This window comes from Akebia trifoliata, chromosome 15, assembly GCF_017979445.1.
Source record: "Akebia trifoliata isolate Shusen 1 chromosome 15, ASM1797944v1, whole genome shotgun sequence".
Taxonomy (NCBI): Eukaryota; Viridiplantae; Streptophyta; class Magnoliopsida; order Ranunculales; family Lardizabalaceae; genus Akebia; species Akebia trifoliata.
In genome coordinates, this window is record NC_141389.1 from 27,412,510 (window position 1) to 27,430,777 (window position 18,268).

Here is an 18,268-nt window from a genome sequence, read left to right on the forward strand (position 1 = left end):
GTAGTTTCACTTCAAAATTCCTTTCTAGACTAATATTTGATAAAAAATAGTCCATAATTTCTAGAAAAGGCTTTTGGTACATATTTAAAAAAATTAGGTCTTTGTGATCATTGTCCCCAATTTCTTGTCTAAAAGATTGGATGGGCCCCTTTGTTGATTGTGGTTTTTTATAAGACACAACATTGATTTGCAAGAAAGTCCACTTCGATAACAAAATAGATTTGATTTGGTTTGGTTTGGATCACATCCGATTGATATAAAACTCATTTAAACAAAATATAAGGTTAAGGGTGTCAATAGGTACCCAATTACCTGATGTACTCGAAATTGATTAGTTGATTTTGGGTCTACTAATATGGACTTGATCATTTTTATATCCACTTCTGGGTAGCCATCTTAAGGACCCAATAAGAATTAGGTCTCCTTTGAGTACTTGACGAGTATCTGATGGGTACCCAAATAGTAAATTTATTATATTATAGTAAAATTAATAACCTAATTAAATACTTATGAAAGATGTCTCATTCATTTTCATATTTTTATACAATTTCAATGACAAATAAATGATTCATACTATGATTTTATTTTCAAAAGTTTGATTTACTTTAAGAATTTTTTATTGATCTTAACCTTCAACCGAGGACTGATAAATTATTACATTTTATAAATAATTGTCTATTTTATTGAATTTTTTTTATTGTCATTAAAAAAAAAAACATAACCCAACGGTTAGGTATCAAGTATTTGTTGTGTCGGTTATGATTCCAAGGATCCATAATCAAAATCGAAATTGAGATTTTATTTAGGGTTCGATTCTAGGTTTATGTGGACCAACCGAGAATCCTCCCATTGACACCCCTATAATAATAAGGTATATAATTTACATACTCCTTATCGGATCGGGACATTATTGATCCAGAACCGATCCCCTATGTTATGAGATCGGATCCTTATACTTATAGAATCCAAAAATCCTCGATCCAGATCCAAAGGTATCGGATCAAAATAGAACGGATCGGATTTAAATTTTGTTCCGATCCACTGACAACGCTTCGCAGGGGCGCTCTCCATGCGCACCTCTACGCATCTCGATTGAGAGAGAGAGAGAGAGACGATGGGCAACTCTCAGTCATCTTCAATTGATCCACGCTTTGCTTCTGCGAGCAGGTAATCAACTAGTCGTTCTCTCTCTCTCTCTCTCTCTCTCTCTCTCTCTCTCTCTCTCTCTCCCTATCTCTCTTAATTTCGTTTATTTTCAGAGCTTTTACACAGAAGGGGCTTGAAGATCTAAAGTCTATTTTCGTCTCTCTCGCTAATCAATCGCAGAGCAACTCACAATACATCTCTCCCTATGTTTTTCAGGTTAAATTCTTCTCTCCCTCACTAATCCCCATAATCCCAATCTCTTTAACAAAACCCTAATTTCCTCAATTTTTGGTTCAATAAGTCAAATTTTGATTCAATTTATGTGTTTATGTGTGCAGTGTGCGTGCTCTTTCGATCTATTGATCTCTGATATTGCATTTTTGGTGTATTTTTAGGCGTATTTTGGGATTCCAGGTCAGCTCAGTCAGAGGATGTTTGATTTGGTTACGCAGAAGCGGTGTGACCAAAAACTCACCTTTGAGGACCTCGTGATTGCTAAAGTATGCTATATAGTACTAAAATGTTGATTTACAGTTGTTTTAATCTTTTTTTTCCAATGCAATGTTTTTAAATTATGGATTAAATTGTTCTTTCGCAGTTTTTTGTTGTCATTATTTTAAATTAATTAGCTTATAATCAAGCTGTGAAGTTGGTCGACGTGCATTGCCCTCATGGAATGCCTAATGTTTCATTCATTATTGAGTGTTTGTTTGGGCAATAGTGATAAAATTGGATTATAATTGATCAAATCTCATATGGAATGGTTGGAAAGGCAAGATTTGGTTCCTGATTTTGAGTCGAACATAGGGTAATGTTTCGTATAGTTAGGTTGTGGTGTGGTTGATTGATTGATATTTTTAATAAGACTTGATAAATTGTGCGTTTGTAAATGTATATAAGACTTAATAGCTTTATGAGGTGCCAATTGCAACATGTTCGTCAAATGTAATTTCTTGGTTGATAAATAAATTGTTCCTGTTTACAGCTGCTAAGTTTTATAAGCATTTATGCACATATGCGTAGTTAGTTTCCATATTTTGTTTATTTTATAATGGTTAGCTTTTTTATCTAATATATTTTCAAAATATACAACCTATTTTCTTCAATTTCTATTGTGTAGGGAATCTATGAGAAAGGATCGCGAGACGAAATTGAGGAGTTCATTTATCAATTATTGGATGTAAATGGAGATGGCATCGTGGGAAGGTACAATCATAATCTCCGACCATCTCTAAATTTATTATTATACTAGAGTTTTGGGGGTAAAAGAGGAAAGATAGTAAAGTTAAGAGGTATATTATTGAAATATGGGAAGGGGGTGGGGGTAAAAGAGGAAAGATAGTGAAATTGGAGGGATATTGAACGGAGGGAGGAGACTAAAGACAATAAAGTTGAAGGGGATGAAGAGAAAAGACAATAAAGTGGGATAGTGTGGATCTCACTCCATTGTTGTTGAATGGATGTTTATACCCCCCCACACACACAAACAAGGATATATATATGTATATCATTTTTGACGAATGATCCTCTCTTGCTATTTGTAGATAAAATTTCTCTAGATTCAAGTGTAAGGATAATTGAATGTCTTTGCTTATTAATATTTCATTTTGAGTTTCTTTATTCTTATCCTTGGAAATTGAGCCTAGCTACACAACATTACTAAAGGCTACAATTCCATGGCCAATCATAATTGCATAGAACATCCACTTAAGCGTTATATCATGCATTTTTTAGACATTAAATTTCCTTCATATAGTTTTAGTATATTATATTTATAATCAGTTTTTTATTAGTATAATTTTAGTGATATTTATTTTTTATCGATTAAGTTTGGTGATGCTCTAAGTTGAGGTTGAGTCAAAATTGGAAAATAGTTAGCAGCAACTTAGATAGTAATTGAAGCCGAAGATTGGTATAGCCATTCCAAAACCAGTGTAAAAAGATTAACAAATTTGTGCCCAGAAAGGAAAAGGAACAGATTTGCATTGACATTTTATCGTTTTAAGTGTTTTCTCTTTCTGGATATGTATGTGAACCATAAATGATTCCACAATTTCATAAGAGTTCAAAAAAAAATTTAAGTTTAAATGTAAAGGTTTTATCTGAAATTCAACGTGCTTTCTATCTTCATTTTGTTTTGTATGTGTATTAGTATGATGAGTCTGTAAAATTACTTATCAGGTCCGATCTGGAAGCTGTTTTAACTGCAATCCTCGATGACATTTTTACCCCAAAAAATGTTGGACCTGGGTTGAGTTCTCATGAGGACATCATTGGCATATTTGTTAATGCCGCAACATTTTCAAAGAAAGTTGAAGGATGTGATGAATATAGTATGTCTTTTGAGGATTTTAAAACTTGGTGTAGCCTTCTTCCCTCTGTCAGGAGGTTTCTTGGAAGCTTGTTGATGCCCCCTGATCCAGGTGTTCTACTTTTCTCATTCAGTTTGGTACAGTTTTTGTACATTTTTTTTTTGTCTGAATGTATTTACAATATCATCTAAATTAAGGTTGAGTTTAGATGATTTGGTTTAAGATCATATTCAATGTTACTTTTTGGACTTAATTATACAATTATTTCAATGAATGTTGAATTTGTGCTAATCTGCTTCATTTGTTTTCTCTAGCATCCATTTGATGTTTTGGAAACTTTTTATGCTAAAAGATACAACATTTTTGTATCTGTCTCTTAATAAAATACTAATTTTGTGTAGGGAGACCAGGTTCTCAAGTTCCTTGTCTGCTGCATTCGGAAAATATAGATTCTAATTTTCTTATATTGAGGAGAGAATATGCTTGGCATATAGGAGGAGCTCTTTCTCAACATGAACTAGAGGAATGGAAGCTTTTGTACCATAGTGCTGTAAATGGCCAAAGTTTTAACACATTCTTGGGCAATGTATCGTGAGTACCTATAATTTTGGTTGTTGTCGCATTTAAATTAATTTCTTTTTTCGGTTCCGTAGATAGCCAATGAACTTAATGACTACTTCTGTTGAACTAGTATGGAACAATGTTTAATATGTTCTGCCTAGTAGGAACTTGTTATTACATTAATGTTTTGTCATCCATTTTTTTTGTAAGAAAGTGGTTCCAAATTTTGGACGTGAGATAATGTACTTGTCACCCATCTTTGATGAAGGGCAATTTTAGTCAGAAACATTTAGACACTAGAAACTTGTTATAATATATTAGACATATACACTTGTGACTCAAATTTTGTAGCTAAATTTTCTCTATTTTCATTTTAGCTTCTTGGTTGCCGCATCTTTATGTTTTTGAGTTCAAGTAGGAGCCAAATGAATAACTGTTAAATTTGGACCACAGAATTGGAGAAGGCCCAACTGTGCTGATTATCAAGGATAAAGAAGGTTGCATATATGGAGGTTATGCATCTCAGCCTTGGGAGAAGCATAGTGATTTCTACGGGGATATGAAGTCTTTTCTTTTTCAACTATATCCACAGCCATCTATATTCCGACCCACTGGAGCAAACAGTAATTTGCAATGGGTAAACTTCTAGTCCTTATAATGATTTGGTAATGTAGTTACTTGTTACTCTTTCTAGGTAAGTTTCTACTCGTTATATTGATTTGATGATGGAGTTACTCTTTCTAATGCTTGGTCTGTGTCTTCCACTGCACGTTAGCCCTCTTCTTGTGTCTTAGGCGTGCCATATCTTGTATTTATCCATATGCAATCTCATAGGCAAACAAGTTTCATAGGGCTAGGTTGATGTTTTTGTTTATCAAAAGAAACACAGAGATGCGGTATCTTATTGGTAGGAACTCAACTTCCAAGTGAGCAATTGGTAGCCAAAGTTTGACCAAACTAGTTTTTATTTAGCTACCAACAAAAAGTACATTATAAGCACTGTCATAAAATTCTCCAAATTAATGGTTGGCCGATTAAATTGGTGAATTAATCATGGAATATGATAAATTTTTACCCTTCATCTCCAAAATTTTAGGCCCCGTGTGGATACAGGAGCCATAAGTACTTAGAACATAAAAGTATTTTCATAAGTACTTTTTGAAGTACTGTATGGAGTAGGTGGATAACTATTGTGTGTTTGAATGCAGGTTCTGAAAAGTACTGTCAAAAGTACTTTTGATAGAGTTTTATGTCTGTAAATTATTTTGGATTCTGTTAAAATGATCAAAATGCCCTTATAAGTATCAGTTACTATTTTTAACATTATAACTCAACAAATTATTTTTCAAAAGAAATAAAAGTTATTGTTTTTATCTCTAAAAACTAATATAAACACCCAACAATTATAAACAAATAGAAGATATTGTGAGCAAATATATACAACCACTAAAAATATGAAGAAGCTTTTACCACATCAACGGATAGTAAATTTGTGTGTAATTGTTCATATCAATCTTGCAATAAGAAAATTTCAACCATGGTTGGAATGCTCATGGATAAATCATTGAGTAAACAATTGGGGGAGATAGAAATCCAAATTCAAATACTACACTAAAAGGCTACTACCACAGCAATGTATAATAATAAAATATTATTTAATTGCATTTTTGAAGATATGCTTGTAATTTTCAAAATTGATGAGGGCATACTTATCTCAAATGCTACACCAAAAAGCTATCATCACATCAATGGATAGTAATATAGTATTACTGCAATTGCATTTTTGAAGGTATGCTTGTAATTTTCAAAATTTATGAGGGGTATACTTGTCCCAAATGTTACACCAAAAGACTACCACCATATCAATGGATAGTAATATAATATTATTCCAATTGCCTTTTTGAGGGTAGGTTTGTAATTTTCAAAATTTATGAGGGGCATATTTGTCCCAATCCTGTCATTTTGATAATATTTTGTGGCTCCTCGTAAGAGTAGTTTAGAGAAGTAGCACCATTGGTACTCCGTGAAAAAATATTAAAATGACTCCACAGTAAAGTAGTTCTTTCCAGGAGTTATTTATTCAAACACCTTTAAAGTGCTTCTGACTCCTCGCAAAAGTCAGAAGTACTTAGAAAAGTCAATCCACACGGGCCTTTAGTTTTTTCAACATTTAAACATCAAGAAGAAGTAGGGTTTAGAGAGAAGTTGAAGATGATAGCTTTTAGTAAGAAATCCCAAAAAATATTTTGTATAATCTTTGAAATTTTGCCAGACTTTTTTACGGAACGTTTCTGTATTAATTGAATCCGAACTTTGTTACCGTGATTATAAGTACTTGGATCCTTATTTTGGAAAGGAATCCCACCCTTGGAGTACATTATAACAATTCGTCTGTCCTTATCTATGTGCATGTTAATATTTGGCCACCCGCATTAATGCATATGTAAATATTATATCTATCAACAATAACAATAGTTTGATATATTAATTAGCATGTATTGGCAGTGTGCGGTGAATTTCAGTTCAGAGAGCATCCCTAATGGTCTTGGTTTCGGAGGAAAAGCGAATCACTTTGGTCTGTTCCTGTCGGCAAACTTTGATCAAGGGCACACATTCACCTGCAGCACCTATGGCAACCCATGTCTTTCCAAGGTTAACCGAATAACTCCAGAAGTAATAGAATGTTGGGGAGTTGTGCCGAAAGTTGGACAACATGGAAAGGCTGATGCTGTCCAAGGTACTGTGTTGGAAAGGTTTAAGGAGGACCGTCACATGCTTAACATGGTGGGTCTCGCAAATTCTAGTGAGTGAATTGGGTGAGCATTCGCTCAAATAGTCGATCTAATCATCTTGTGCTGGTGGTATATCATCAGAAGAATAATTTCCCGACAACCATTGAAACATTTCTATGCAAAGTGCGTACCCAAATATGTTCTATGTATGTAAATTAAAATTTACGGAAATACAAGTTATGAAATTTGCCCGCCCATTTCTTTGATTTTTTGGGTAGTAATTATTGAAAATGTATTTTAATTTTTACATTGCTTACACCAGATTTTTCTTTTTATTTATTTTTATATATCTATTAGTCTTCATTCCATAAAATTCTGATGATTCTAGTATTTGATAATGTGGAACATGGTGTCCAACTTGTTTGAAAATGGTGTTTTGTCCAAGTCGTTTTCCTGTCTTGATGCAATGCAGGTTCCATATGCTTCCACAGAAATGTACATCATGAGATTTTGGGTTGGATTAGTTGATGTGATGATAATGTCTTGTGTGTGTTTTATCATTGCTTGCTTTTCTTTTGTGCAGCTGGTTGATTATAGGGTTATAAAATCAAACCCAGTGACAGTCATGGTTTCAAAACTCGTCTGAGACCGCCCGAGTCTCTGCACGAGACGGACAGACAAGTCAATTTTTTTGGACGAGATATTAAACCCCGCATTATCGGAAAACTTGTCCTAGACGAGACACGAAACCGAGTTTCAAAACCATGAGTGACACAACTTACTTCAATTTGAACCCATATCATAAGGTTATCCAAGACATGCCAAGATAAAAACTTTTTCCTCCAAAATCAAATTCTCGAAAATCTTCAATTTCTTCTACAATTTGACATAATTATTAAATTAAAACTTCATAAAAAATAAAAATAAAAACTAATAATTTGATCATCTACACGTTCAAATTGATCAAAATCTCCATATTAAAACCAAAATAACATAAACCCAAAATTCAAAACCAGATCAACAAAATTCCAACCACTACTAACCCATTAAAATAAAAAACCTTAGCTTTCGCGTCTCAGTATCTCCTTCCAGGCGCACCACCTCTACCAAAAGCAGGGGCAGGAGCGAGAGTGGGTTCAGCTTGCTTCACGACTCCAGGAAGGTCAGCAATGCCAAGCGCCGCAAGCATGTCGATGGTCTCCTTATCTACTTCAATGAGATCCGTTTTAATGGCTGATTCATCAGGAACAAAGTCCATCCGACGCTCCCGCTCCTCTTCTTGGAGTTTCAGAGAGATCCCACGAACTGGACCTTTTTGGATCCGTTTCATGAGATGGGTGGAGAACCCAGCAATCTTGTTTCGGAGTCGCTTTGAAGGGATGATCGCAACTTCTTCCAACATTTTCTTGTTTGTGTGGAAATCTAAGGTCATACGTGAGTAGTACCTCTCGATTACCTGTCGAGAGGATTTTTTCACAGTTTTCGTGCGCACTCGGCCCATGTTAGCAGTTCTTCTGAAACAGAGAGTTAGGGAGTCCTTGTTTTTTCTTCTTCGATTGATGTCAGCAGTTCTTCTGAAACTTTTTCCTCTTGTTCGATCGAGATAAGAGAGTCTATACGATTGTGTTTAACTTACGCGCGTTTAATGCAAAAGACGAAAACACCCTCCTGTTATCCTGTATTACCCGATGTTCGATTGCAATTCGACTTCAATACTACTTCCTTACTACCTGGCATAGTTTTTTTTTTTTTTTTCCTTCTTTCATTATAAAAATAAGGATTTAGGGTATGTTTGTTACGCATTTTTTCGATGGTGTTTTGGGCTTTGAGTCAAAAAAACACATTTGTTGGTAACGACTTCTACGACAATAACTTTTGTGAAAAATCCTAAATAGTGTTTTTGAGAAGCTTTGCTGGGGTTACTATTGCGTGATAACTATTATGAGAAGCCAACAACAAAAAACAAGATTCTAATGAACCCTCATTCTTTTAAACTCTTGATCAAATAATAGAATCAATTTGACCTCTTTCCTTTACTTTTTCATCAGTTTCTATAACAAACAAGATTTTCCTAGATATAATTTCTCAAACTCTGAACTTCTACTTTTCCTAAGCACAGAATCCTAAAGTAAAAGTTGAAATTTATAATAAACAAGACTTTAAATTTTTTGTCCTTTGAAGAGACATTTTACTTTAGGTTAAGATCTTATGAAAATAATATTCTAAAAACATTTGCTATATCACATTATGAGGGAATAAGAGGGGGGAGGGGGAATTAACTAGGGGTGTTAAAGAGCACCTTAACCTGAATTGAATTGAAACCTAAAATCTTTTTTCTAGATCCTCTTAATTGGAACCAATTAGAGTCGTGTCTCTTGGAATAAATCAAAATTCGATAGGAATCGAGAAGTGAAATCGTTTAAGACCACAATTTTTTAGGGTTTCAATTCCATTCGCTCCTCTCAGGGTCCTCTTAAAATGTGCTGAAAAATGAATATAAACGTGCGCACTTACGCTTTGGCATGCAACTCTGCTTCTTGCTTCGTAAAGCTCAATTAATAACCTGAAGCGTTGCAACTCCCGCCTACACTTGTTGCTCCGCTTGTTGCTTTTCAACGCATGCTCCTACACCACTCGCTGTTTACTAAATGAGCCTTCATTACCCGCCCGGTCCCTATCTAAAATCTTAAGTAAAGCTCAGTCAAATCAAGTTTAGCCCAACCTCGAACGATAGGAATGGAACCCTAACCAATCCATTGATACCCTACCCCCTAACCAATCCATCCAGTTGATCAAGTTAGACTTTAGAGAAATTCACGAGGAGGGCATTTCTGTAAATTAATTAATCTCTAGTAGAAGAAAATGTCAAAGGGCATATCATTGGATTTGAAAACCAATGGTGTATCTATAATTTTGTGCAAAACCTAACTCGAAATAGGACTTCGTTGTCGTACACTCAAGAAAGCTCTCAGTCAATCTCCTTCGTTGATACACACCATCATCACCATCAGATGGTAGTATGCTTCCCTTCGACACCTTCAAGGCTAGCGATGACCATCACTTTCTCCATCACAGGCGTTTCTGTCTTCGATTACGGTGCACATCTATCGTACCAAAACATCAGCCCCTAAAAAAGTCCTACATGCAACTGGTTGAGTCATGGGTCAACTGAACCCTGGAGGGTGGTCTCAAGGAATTCATTGCTTTGTGGGATTTTGTTCACTTGACCTACCTTTCTTAAGAAGCATATCAAGGCTTGCTACTAGGCTAATTCCTTGGGGTTCTCTAAAATGCTATTTATTCACTTGTAAAAGTTCAAAAATAAAAGGGATAAAAATGGTATTTAAAATGTTCAATGAAAAGATAAGGTCAAAAAAAAGGGGAAGGGGAAGGGGGGCAAGATAAATATATTTTAAAAAGGTGAACGGTGATAGAGAGACCCTGTAAAATTTCTCAAGATCTCTTGATCTAGAAACTTGAATGGTGATTTAGATGGGGTTTCTCTAAGATAAATACCGATTGGACTTAAATTTTGATGCCTCTATCTCTAAATTTAGAGTTTTAGAGAGTGGTTGGAGTTGCTCTTAAGATTTAGCTCACCTCCCTAACTTGCAAAAATAAAGTTTGGCCTTACTCTTACTAGGTTAAAGATCAATGTTTTGCCCATTCGCCTTACTATGGGTTAACACCACCCCAATATGTGCACCAATTTTTTGATGATCTACATATGACTTGGGGTGGCGTTAGTAAAAAGAGACATGCCAATAGAATCTCCTCCTATTTTTGGGTCAGTACCTCGGATTTGATGACTCATGGAAAAAACAATAATCCCAACCGTTAAACTCAAATTCTAATGATTGATAATCAACCTTGAGATAAGTATGTTCGAGATGTATGTTTTTAGATACATATAAACCCCAACCATTTGGATTTTGTGTTACCTAGGTTAGGATCGTGTGTTCTGTTATGAGTCATTCTTCATGTGTCACCAAAATCCCGACACTTTATATTTTAAGTCCCGCTAGCCTTACGAAAATGGTATCCTTTGGCTCATCTTTTGGCATCCGAAAACATAATTTTTGTCGATAAAATTTAGAGGGTGTTGGATTGCTAGTAAAGGGGCGATTGGATTGGTTCGGATTGTAGATCTTGATTCTGATTATGAATAGTCAAAATCAGATTATAGAAACTGATTTTCAGAATCTAAAATCCCGTTTAGTTAACATTATTTCTAAAAACTGATTTTGTGAAAAAAAAAAATTACCCAATTACACTTCTTGAATTCAAATCAAACGCCCGCCCCTAATTTAATATGGAAAATGTTTGTCTTATATTTTTATTTTGAGTCGTGATAACTTGACTCCCCCATGTGGCATGTGTTATAATCATAGATTCTTGCCTCGTGATACACATCTGCACATCCCCATTAATATATGTAGTTGTGTATCCCGATGAACAAAGATCTATGGTTCTAACACATGCCATGTCAGGAGAGTATTTTTAGTATGCCACGTGGGAAAGTCAGAAAATCATTCCTCTTTTATTTTAGATATTGGAGTTGCTCTTTTATTTTAGATATTGGAGTTGCTCATGAAAAATTAAGGAGACATTTTGGCAAGAAAATCCAATATTAAAATAACTTTCTAAACAAAGGAGAGTCAATATAGAATTTTTAGGGATTAGCATTTTTGTATCGTGTGGTCACTAATTTCTACTCTAATTTGTGTGATCTTGATGGATACGTGTTGTTTAACGCGCTCTCACATACACTGTTTTGATGCGAAAGCTTCACATTAAACTCATATTAATGGACTAACTCTCTTCAGTTTTACTGTAAGCGGCACCAACCTAAGACTAAGAGAGAGAGAGAGATTCGTGAACACCGCGAAGCACGTTAATGGAGGTACAACCGGCCGGAAAACGTCGACGTGTCAACACGGATGGTAACGTAAAACACGACGGACGTAACAGCAGAATCAGAATTCCGGCAACATGTGCCCCGGGTCTCTCACATCTGACTCAGGAACTCGGTCTCAGATCCAATGGAGAAGCGATTCAATGGCTTCTTGAACAGGTTCGCCCCGAACTCGTTATCCCACAAACCGTTTTTTCGAAAATCGTTCCAAGAGTGAACTCAGCCAACGATTCCGCTCCGATTCCAATCGCTTTTGCTTACCCAAAAGACAGTGTTAATGGAAAAATTACGGCTTTAGTCCCTATTGCGAACGGTGGGGTCTTGGATACGAAAGCTGGCGAGGATGACTCGGGGTCTGAACCCGGTCCAAGACCAACGGTTCGGGCAACTGTGGTTCAAGCCTCGACCGTCTTCTATGACACTCAGGCGACCTTAGGTACTATTTAGCCATATATATATTTTTTTCTTTCTGGTTTTGTTAAGGGGAGATTTGTAGGGTTTTATGATGTTAAAATTTTGTAATTAGATTTGTTTTTTGGTAATATTTTTAGAGAGTTGCTATTGCCACACCAATTCCTATGTAAATCACCAAAGAATTGCATACAGTTGGTGTGGCAATGGAAACTCTATTTTTATCTCTTTGGAATGCTTAGGAGTTTGGATTTTTGGATAATATTTTGTAATTGTATTTATTAGTGTAGATTGTAAACCATGGTTTCAAATCTTGGTTTGAAGAGTTGATATGAAGCATTTAATTCGGTTTACAATTGTTTATTCATGTATATTTCTATAAAAGAATTATAAATATTTTTGTGTAATAGGAAAATATTAGAAGATGTTTAATCATAAATTCTTATTTTATTTAGATAATAAATATTGAAATTCTAAAATAAATTTAATTATTTTAATTAAAATGCACAAAATCTCATTTGACTCAGTCGAGTTTTACTGACTTCGCCTAGATTTTTAAAATATCGTATGAGTCGTATCGTTTATCTTGTGAGATATGTGAATCCTGAGACGTCGTGTAAATTCGACTTGGTGGAGAATGATATTGAGATGACTCGGACGAGATTTAAAACCATGGTTGTAAGTATCTGGAAGCTTCTTTGTGATTGTGGTTAAGTTGTAACTTAGTTTGGGAAGTGGGTTCTATAGTCACCCGTTCCAAATGACTCTAGAGGAATTTCCTATGGAGTCGGGCGGATTTACATTGTGGGCAATGGGGGAAATTGCCCCCACAAGGATTTTGAAGTCTATTGAGGTTCTATGAGCTATTACAGCAGATAACAGTGGCAGATAAAGAAATCCACCGTTATTGCCCCCACAAAAAAATTTCCACTCTTAGTTGCCCCCACGTGGGCAAAATCCTAGCTCCGCCCTTGTATGGAGTGGTAGAGATAATGTTTGGTTAATTGGGAATTTAATTAATTTGCTAACAAGATCACTATTGGGGAGGTGATAATGATTAATTTGGTTAATGGTTGTGGAGAATGGAAATTTAGTCGAAATCGGAAGTTTTATGAAGAGGGTTGTCCTTGTATTAAGGTGTAGTTGTAGTGATGGACGGTGTATGGTTATATTTTCTAGTTGTAGACTTATAGTTACAAGTAGGGTCTTTACAAGGGTATATCTAGGTCCTTGATAAGCTTTAGAATGAGTGTGGGCGACGCCAAAAAAAGTATGGGTGTGGGTGATGCCGTGATATTTTGAAAATTTGTGAAGGAGTAATGCTTTCCAATGTGGACTTTGTAAAAATGTTCTCGTGAAAGAGTGCTCTAATAGGTTAGATGAGGTTGTATGGCATCCTAGTTTTAGTAGGATTTTAAGTGAGATTTTTGTTTTGGGCTAGGAATGTGTGTGTGTGGGTGGGTGGGTGGGGGGGACCTTGTAAAAATGTAGTTTGCCGAAGGCGTGATTAAGGAATTTCGGAGTGGGATTGCAATGGCCTTTGAGGGATATTGATTAGGAGGAATGACTTCAAAAGAATACATGACATTTGGGTCTTTGTAATATTCTAAAACCTTGGTATGTCCCATTGCAAATAATTTACTAGGCTTCTCTATAACTAATAGAGTTTTTATCAGAAAATTAATGAGATTAATTTTAAGTAAATAAATCTTAATTATTTCAATCTGAAAAGAAGGATAAACCAAAACTCTATAACCCAAGAGGTTGGAACCCAAAAAGATTCCACACCTCTAGGGGTCATCCCATATTTTATATATAGATAGAATTGTGTCCTGAGGGAGGACCCGTAGCTTTCTCTAGACTCCGAAAATGTTGGATTTGAATTTTTCCACATTTATATTCAAAATTTTCCATCATTCTGTTCATTGATATTGATCTTTTAGGATCTGATTATGGCTACCATTGTTTCTTGACCAATCAAAAGGGAATATTTAATTAAAATAACATAATTGGTTGACCAAGGTGGACCAGCATCCTAATTTCATATATCTCGGATATTATCTGAATACGTAGTTTTATGCATAAGCTTGCTAGTTTCTTGTAGCTTTTCAGACAGTGAACCTTTTTATCAATGATTAGACCGTTCCTCTCAATTATTAGTTAAATTAACAACTGTGTTCTTGAAACCTAAGTAGTCATGCAAGCACAACAGTTTGGAATTGAGAAGCCGAACCATATTTTACGTTGCATTGAAACCTCAACTTTCTTCCTTTTTTTTTTTTTTTTTTTTCTTTCTTGCAATTACTTGTGTTTGCTATTAATGAAAACCCTCTTTTACTCTTGTAAGCAGATAAGGCTGAAAGGCTAATTGCAGGTGCTGCGGCTTATGGGTCACAACTAGTTGTCTTTCCAGAGGCATTCGTTGGTGGTTATCCCCGTATTGTAAACTTCGGTGTTACGGAGGGAAGCCATTCCATTGAGGGAAATGAAGAATTCCAGAAGTATCGTGCTGCCGCAATTGATGTGCCTGGTTAGATCTCGTTTTAGTAATTCAAGGTCTTTATTGCTTCTATTTTTTAACAATCCCTAGTTCGTTTTTCAGTTTGTAGATATGTCCGAAGAAACAACAGAAATGATATGGGTTGCATTCAAATTTTTTTCAAGAGTGGGACTTGCACAATATGAAAGAAAAATGGACTAAAACATCTGTAATACTGAAGGCCATATTCATTACTATCTATGTGCTAACAACACAAATGTGCGTTGGTGTTTGAGATAGGCATGAGGTGTCTGACTGGTGCCTTTAAGAACCCTAAGTTATAGACATGTACGCGCACATATATTATAATATGATATGCTAATTATATTTAAAGCAAAAGGATTTTTCAAAATGAAGGACTAAAGGGTGTTGTTGTTGTTATGTCTCAGGACATGTTTTGAAACATTGACACTTGTAAATATGTGAAATTGGTCGTGTCCTTGCTACATGCATTGCAGGACAAGAGAATCAAAACTCGAGCAACTCAACAAAAAGATGATAGGAAAAAAAAAATGAAAGTTTGGATTCATAGAAGAAGTTTAAAATTGTTAGCTAAAAGTTAGATTCTTTCATATGTTGGATTTGATGACCTTTAGGAAAAAAAAGTAAAGAGTTGATAAAACATAATAGGAACCCCATAATTATGGGTGACCTTCAGAGTGAATAGATTCATCAACATTATAGATAGTTATATAACAGAGGCATATCTAGGTGGCCTTTTCAAGTTTATGTTCTTAATACTAGGGTTTAAGTAAATAGGTACTAGAGTGATTTCTTTTTGTTTTTCTTTTGCTTTTCCCCATTTTCCTTGTTCCATGCATCATGGTTCGTTTCTTCTAGTCTAGGGTTTGGCTGGTTTAATCAGATCTGGAAAACCCTTGACTTGCAAGTTGTAACCTACTTACATGGCTATAATGACCAATGAGAGTGAAATCATGGGCTCGTTATAATTTTTGGATTCAGCCTACTTGCAAGTTTTCATACCCAGAGCTATTTGATAAAATATGATCCTTGCATAAATCATCAACCAGAATAAAAGCAAGTAATCATAAACTAATCATGAAATTTTGCTGTTTGGATTTTGTTCTAACAATTGATGTTTGTGTATACAGGTCCTGAAGTTGACCGACTGGCTGCAATCGCTGGAAAATATGAAGTCCATTTAATAATGGGAGTTGTTGAGAGAGAAGGATCCATCCTTTACTGCACGATTCTGTTTTTTGATTCCCAAGGCCAGTTTCTTGGAAAACATCGCAAACTCATGCCAATGGCATCAGAACACACAATATGGGTTTCGGGAGATGAACCAACACCACATGTGTACAAGACACAAATTGGAAGGATAGGCGGACTCATATGCTGGGATAATAGGATGCCCATGTTAAGAACGGAATTATATTCTAAAGGTAAACCTTTCCTACTAGGATTGTTATCCGTGGTTTATTGCTCTGAGGCTTGATATTGTAGCTGCATCATTATATTAATGGTTTTTGTGGATTTCAATCATCAATCCCACAAAGTACATCATTTTGATATTGATGACATACACCAACATGGTTCAGAAACCATGGATTACGGGATCCAAGTGAACCTACAGCGATTCTTCAACATTGGTCGTGAGTTATTTGATTTCTCCTTTTGTTATTTGGCTGACCAGATTAGTTTGGTCGTGCTTATTGTCTAAACTATGTAATAAAGACAGATGCATGTCAGTGTCCAACTTGGCAAAGTGTCAGAAACACTTGACTGCCACCAACTTGATATGTCAACACGTATAGATAGAATGTATAAGATGATATACATTAAGATCATGGACAAATATAGCTGGAAAAATATATTTGGATAACTTGAATTTTTTTCATTAAAGTGTGTTGGCTTGCGTCTGACACATGGTTACTACACAATGTTGGACTTGGCAATTTGTAGAAAATGGAGTGCTCTTGTTACATAAGTTGTACAGGAGAAATAGAACACCGCGAGGTTCTATTATAATTTTAATAGTACGGGGTGTCCTTAAATTTGATGCACATGGAACAAGTCCAAAGTATATAATATGGATGCAACCTTGGAGATAACTTAACCCGAAAGGTTAACTCGGCCTGCCTTTTGTCCGACACACCAAATTCTTTAAAAATCATTGTTTCATGTATTTTAATACTACTGGATGGCCTGCATGATTCTTGGGCATCGATGGGTCCAATCTGTATCAATGGGCATGTTTACCATAAGTATTGTAGAAACCATTTTGTATTATAATATGATGGCATGGCTGTATTCCATGATAATCTTTCAATCCTTCTTTCAAACTTCATCAGTTCCCTACTTATGTAGGAGTTGAAATATACTGTGCACCCACGGCGGATGCCAGAGATGTATGGCGGGCGTCCATGACCCACATTGCCATTGAAGGTGGATGCTTTGTTCTTTCTGCAAACCAGTTCTGCCAAAGGAAAGACTACCCATTACCACCAGAATGTGTAGCCGTAGATGCAGATAGAGATCTTTCTCCGGATTCAATTGTGTGCTCCGGAGGCAGCGTCATTATTTCACCATCAGGGGTTATTTTGGCTGGACCCAATTTTCAAGGGGAATCCCTTATATCAGCTGATCTAGGTATGGCTTGACTTCCTTTGAACAATTTCAAAACCGATTCCAATAAGAAATACAATTAAACTTGGGGAGCATAAGATCCTCTAATGAGAACATTTATATGGTTTATCACAAGGATTTCTGTATGCTTCGTGTGCATGCGGTTGATATCTGATTAATAAAATCGAGACACCAATCTGTGGGATTTATATGGAATGATACATCCATTTGAACATTTTAATCGCTTATGTGGATTTTAATTTCCTAATTACATTACGAAATTATAGATTTGCTCGTTGTGTGTTTGAATAAAATCAAGATATCAAACTATGGGAATTTTATGCGGTGATACCTCCTTTTGAACATTTTTTTGAAAGCGTAACTTGTGTACTTGAATTAAAATCTCCCTGATTTTTGTAATATTAATCATTCTTTTGATGCTTGCAGATCTTGGGGAAATCTCTCGAGCAAAGCTTGATTTTAACGTGGTAGGATGCACAACCTCTGTTGGTTCAATCACGAAGGATCAGGTTCGTTAGCACTTGAAACTGAAGGTTCATAGAAGTTGTAATGGCACACTAAGAGTTGCACAGAAAGTTAAAGTTTGGATCGTCTACACCTACTCTCCCATATATAAAAACGGCCTGACTAGGTTTTTGCTTAGAGTTCTTCTTGACTATTCTTGAAATTATGAAGCTGGGTTTTGTTGGGTTCCCAGCTTCTCTGGGTTTATGGGGGAATGGGGTTCAAAACTAGCACAGCTTGCACTTAGAACTTTTTCTCATTTTCTCAAGTTTCCCAGCTATATGAGACTAACTTTAAGATTCATCTTGTCTGAGAGAAATTACTGTACTTATGTAGATATCAGATGTTGCAACTTCAATATTTTATGCCAAAATCAACGTTATTTCGCCTCGCTAATACTTGTTGTTTCGATACCTGCCTTAAATTATAAGCTTGTTTTGGACAGAGTTCTCATAATCAATCAGATGGTGGCCACAACTGATGTATGGTTCACTTTGTTATATAATGAGTTCTTCTGGGGTCTAACTTCGACAACCAA

The 18,268-nt window shown here is 35.6% G+C and overlaps 3 protein-coding genes across 4 annotated transcripts; 2 read left to right on the forward strand and 1 right to left on the reverse strand.

Annotated features, from left to right (window-relative positions):
- Window positions 1-1,005: 1,005 nt before the first annotated feature.
- On the forward strand, window positions 1,006-7,086 carry LOC147384960 (TLD-domain containing nucleolar protein). Of its 2 annotated transcripts, XM_086425815.1 has the most exons (8): window positions 1,006-1,167; window positions 1,260-1,362; window positions 1,542-1,646; window positions 2,267-2,352; window positions 3,328-3,569; window positions 3,860-4,049; window positions 4,473-4,656; window positions 6,525-7,086. In XM_086425815.1, the coding sequence occupies exons 1-8, from the start codon at window positions 1,115-1,117 to the stop codon at window positions 6,828-6,830; spliced, it is 1,269 nt and encodes a 422-aa protein (XP_086281941.1). In that variant the 5' UTR covers window positions 1,006-1,114; the 3' UTR covers window positions 6,831-7,086. The 2 variants fall into 2 exon arrangements, with proteins under 2 accessions (XP_086281941.1, XP_086281943.1); XM_086425817.1 differs by lacking the exon at window positions 1,006-1,167 and having other exon boundaries at window positions 1,485-1,646.
- A 612-nt stretch (window positions 7,087-7,698) lies between these two features.
- On the reverse strand, window positions 7,699-8,364 carry LOC147384961 (small ribosomal subunit protein eS17-like). The gene has a single exon (XM_086425818.1). The coding sequence runs from the start codon at window positions 8,250-8,252 to the stop codon at window positions 7,827-7,829; it is 426 nt and encodes a 141-aa protein (XP_086281944.1). The 5' UTR covers window positions 8,253-8,364; the 3' UTR covers window positions 7,699-7,826.
- Window positions 8,365-11,475: 3,111 nt separating this feature from the next.
- Window positions 11,476-18,126, forward strand: LOC147384962 (bifunctional nitrilase/nitrile hydratase NIT4B-like). Its single transcript, XM_086426763.1, has 5 exons — window positions 11,476-12,102; window positions 14,428-14,607; window positions 15,729-16,022; window positions 16,948-17,229; window positions 17,653-18,126. Exons 1-5 carry the CDS (start codon window positions 11,649-11,651, stop codon window positions 17,742-17,744), a joined length of 1,302 nt encoding a protein of 433 aa, XP_086282889.1. The 5' UTR covers window positions 11,476-11,648; the 3' UTR covers window positions 17,745-18,126.
- The last annotated feature ends 142 nt before the right edge of the window (window positions 18,127-18,268 follow it).

What these genes read in the sequence shown, in the direction of transcription:
- LOC147384961 (XM_086425818.1), bottom strand. Translation starts at nt 8,252, where the DNA reads ATGGGCCGAGTGCGCACGAAAACTGTGAAAAAATCCTCTCGACAGGTA.
- LOC147384960 (XM_086425815.1), top strand. Translation starts at nt 1,115, where the DNA reads ATGGGCAACTCTCAGTCATCTTCAATTGATCCACGCTTTGCTTCTGCG. An exon ending in AGGACCTCGTGATTGCTAAA is followed by an intron (nt 1,647 to 2,266) that starts GTATGCTATATA and finishes TCTATTGTGTAG; the next exon opens with GGAATCTATGAGAAAGGATC. An exon ending in ACATTCTTGGGCAATGTATC is followed by an intron (nt 4,050 to 4,472) that starts GTGAGTACCTAT and finishes TTTGGACCACAG; the next exon opens with AATTGGAGAAGGCCCAACTG.
- LOC147384962 (XM_086426763.1), top strand. Translation starts at nt 11,649, where the DNA reads ATGGAGGTACAACCGGCCGGAAAACGTCGACGTGTCAACACGGATGGT. An exon ending in AACGGAATTATATTCTAAAG is followed by an intron (nt 16,023 to 16,947) that starts GTAAACCTTTCC and finishes CTACTTATGTAG; the next exon opens with GAGTTGAAATATACTGTGCA. An exon ending in CCTTATATCAGCTGATCTAG is followed by an intron (nt 17,230 to 17,652) that starts GTATGGCTTGAC and finishes TGATGCTTGCAG; the next exon opens with ATCTTGGGGAAATCTCTCGA.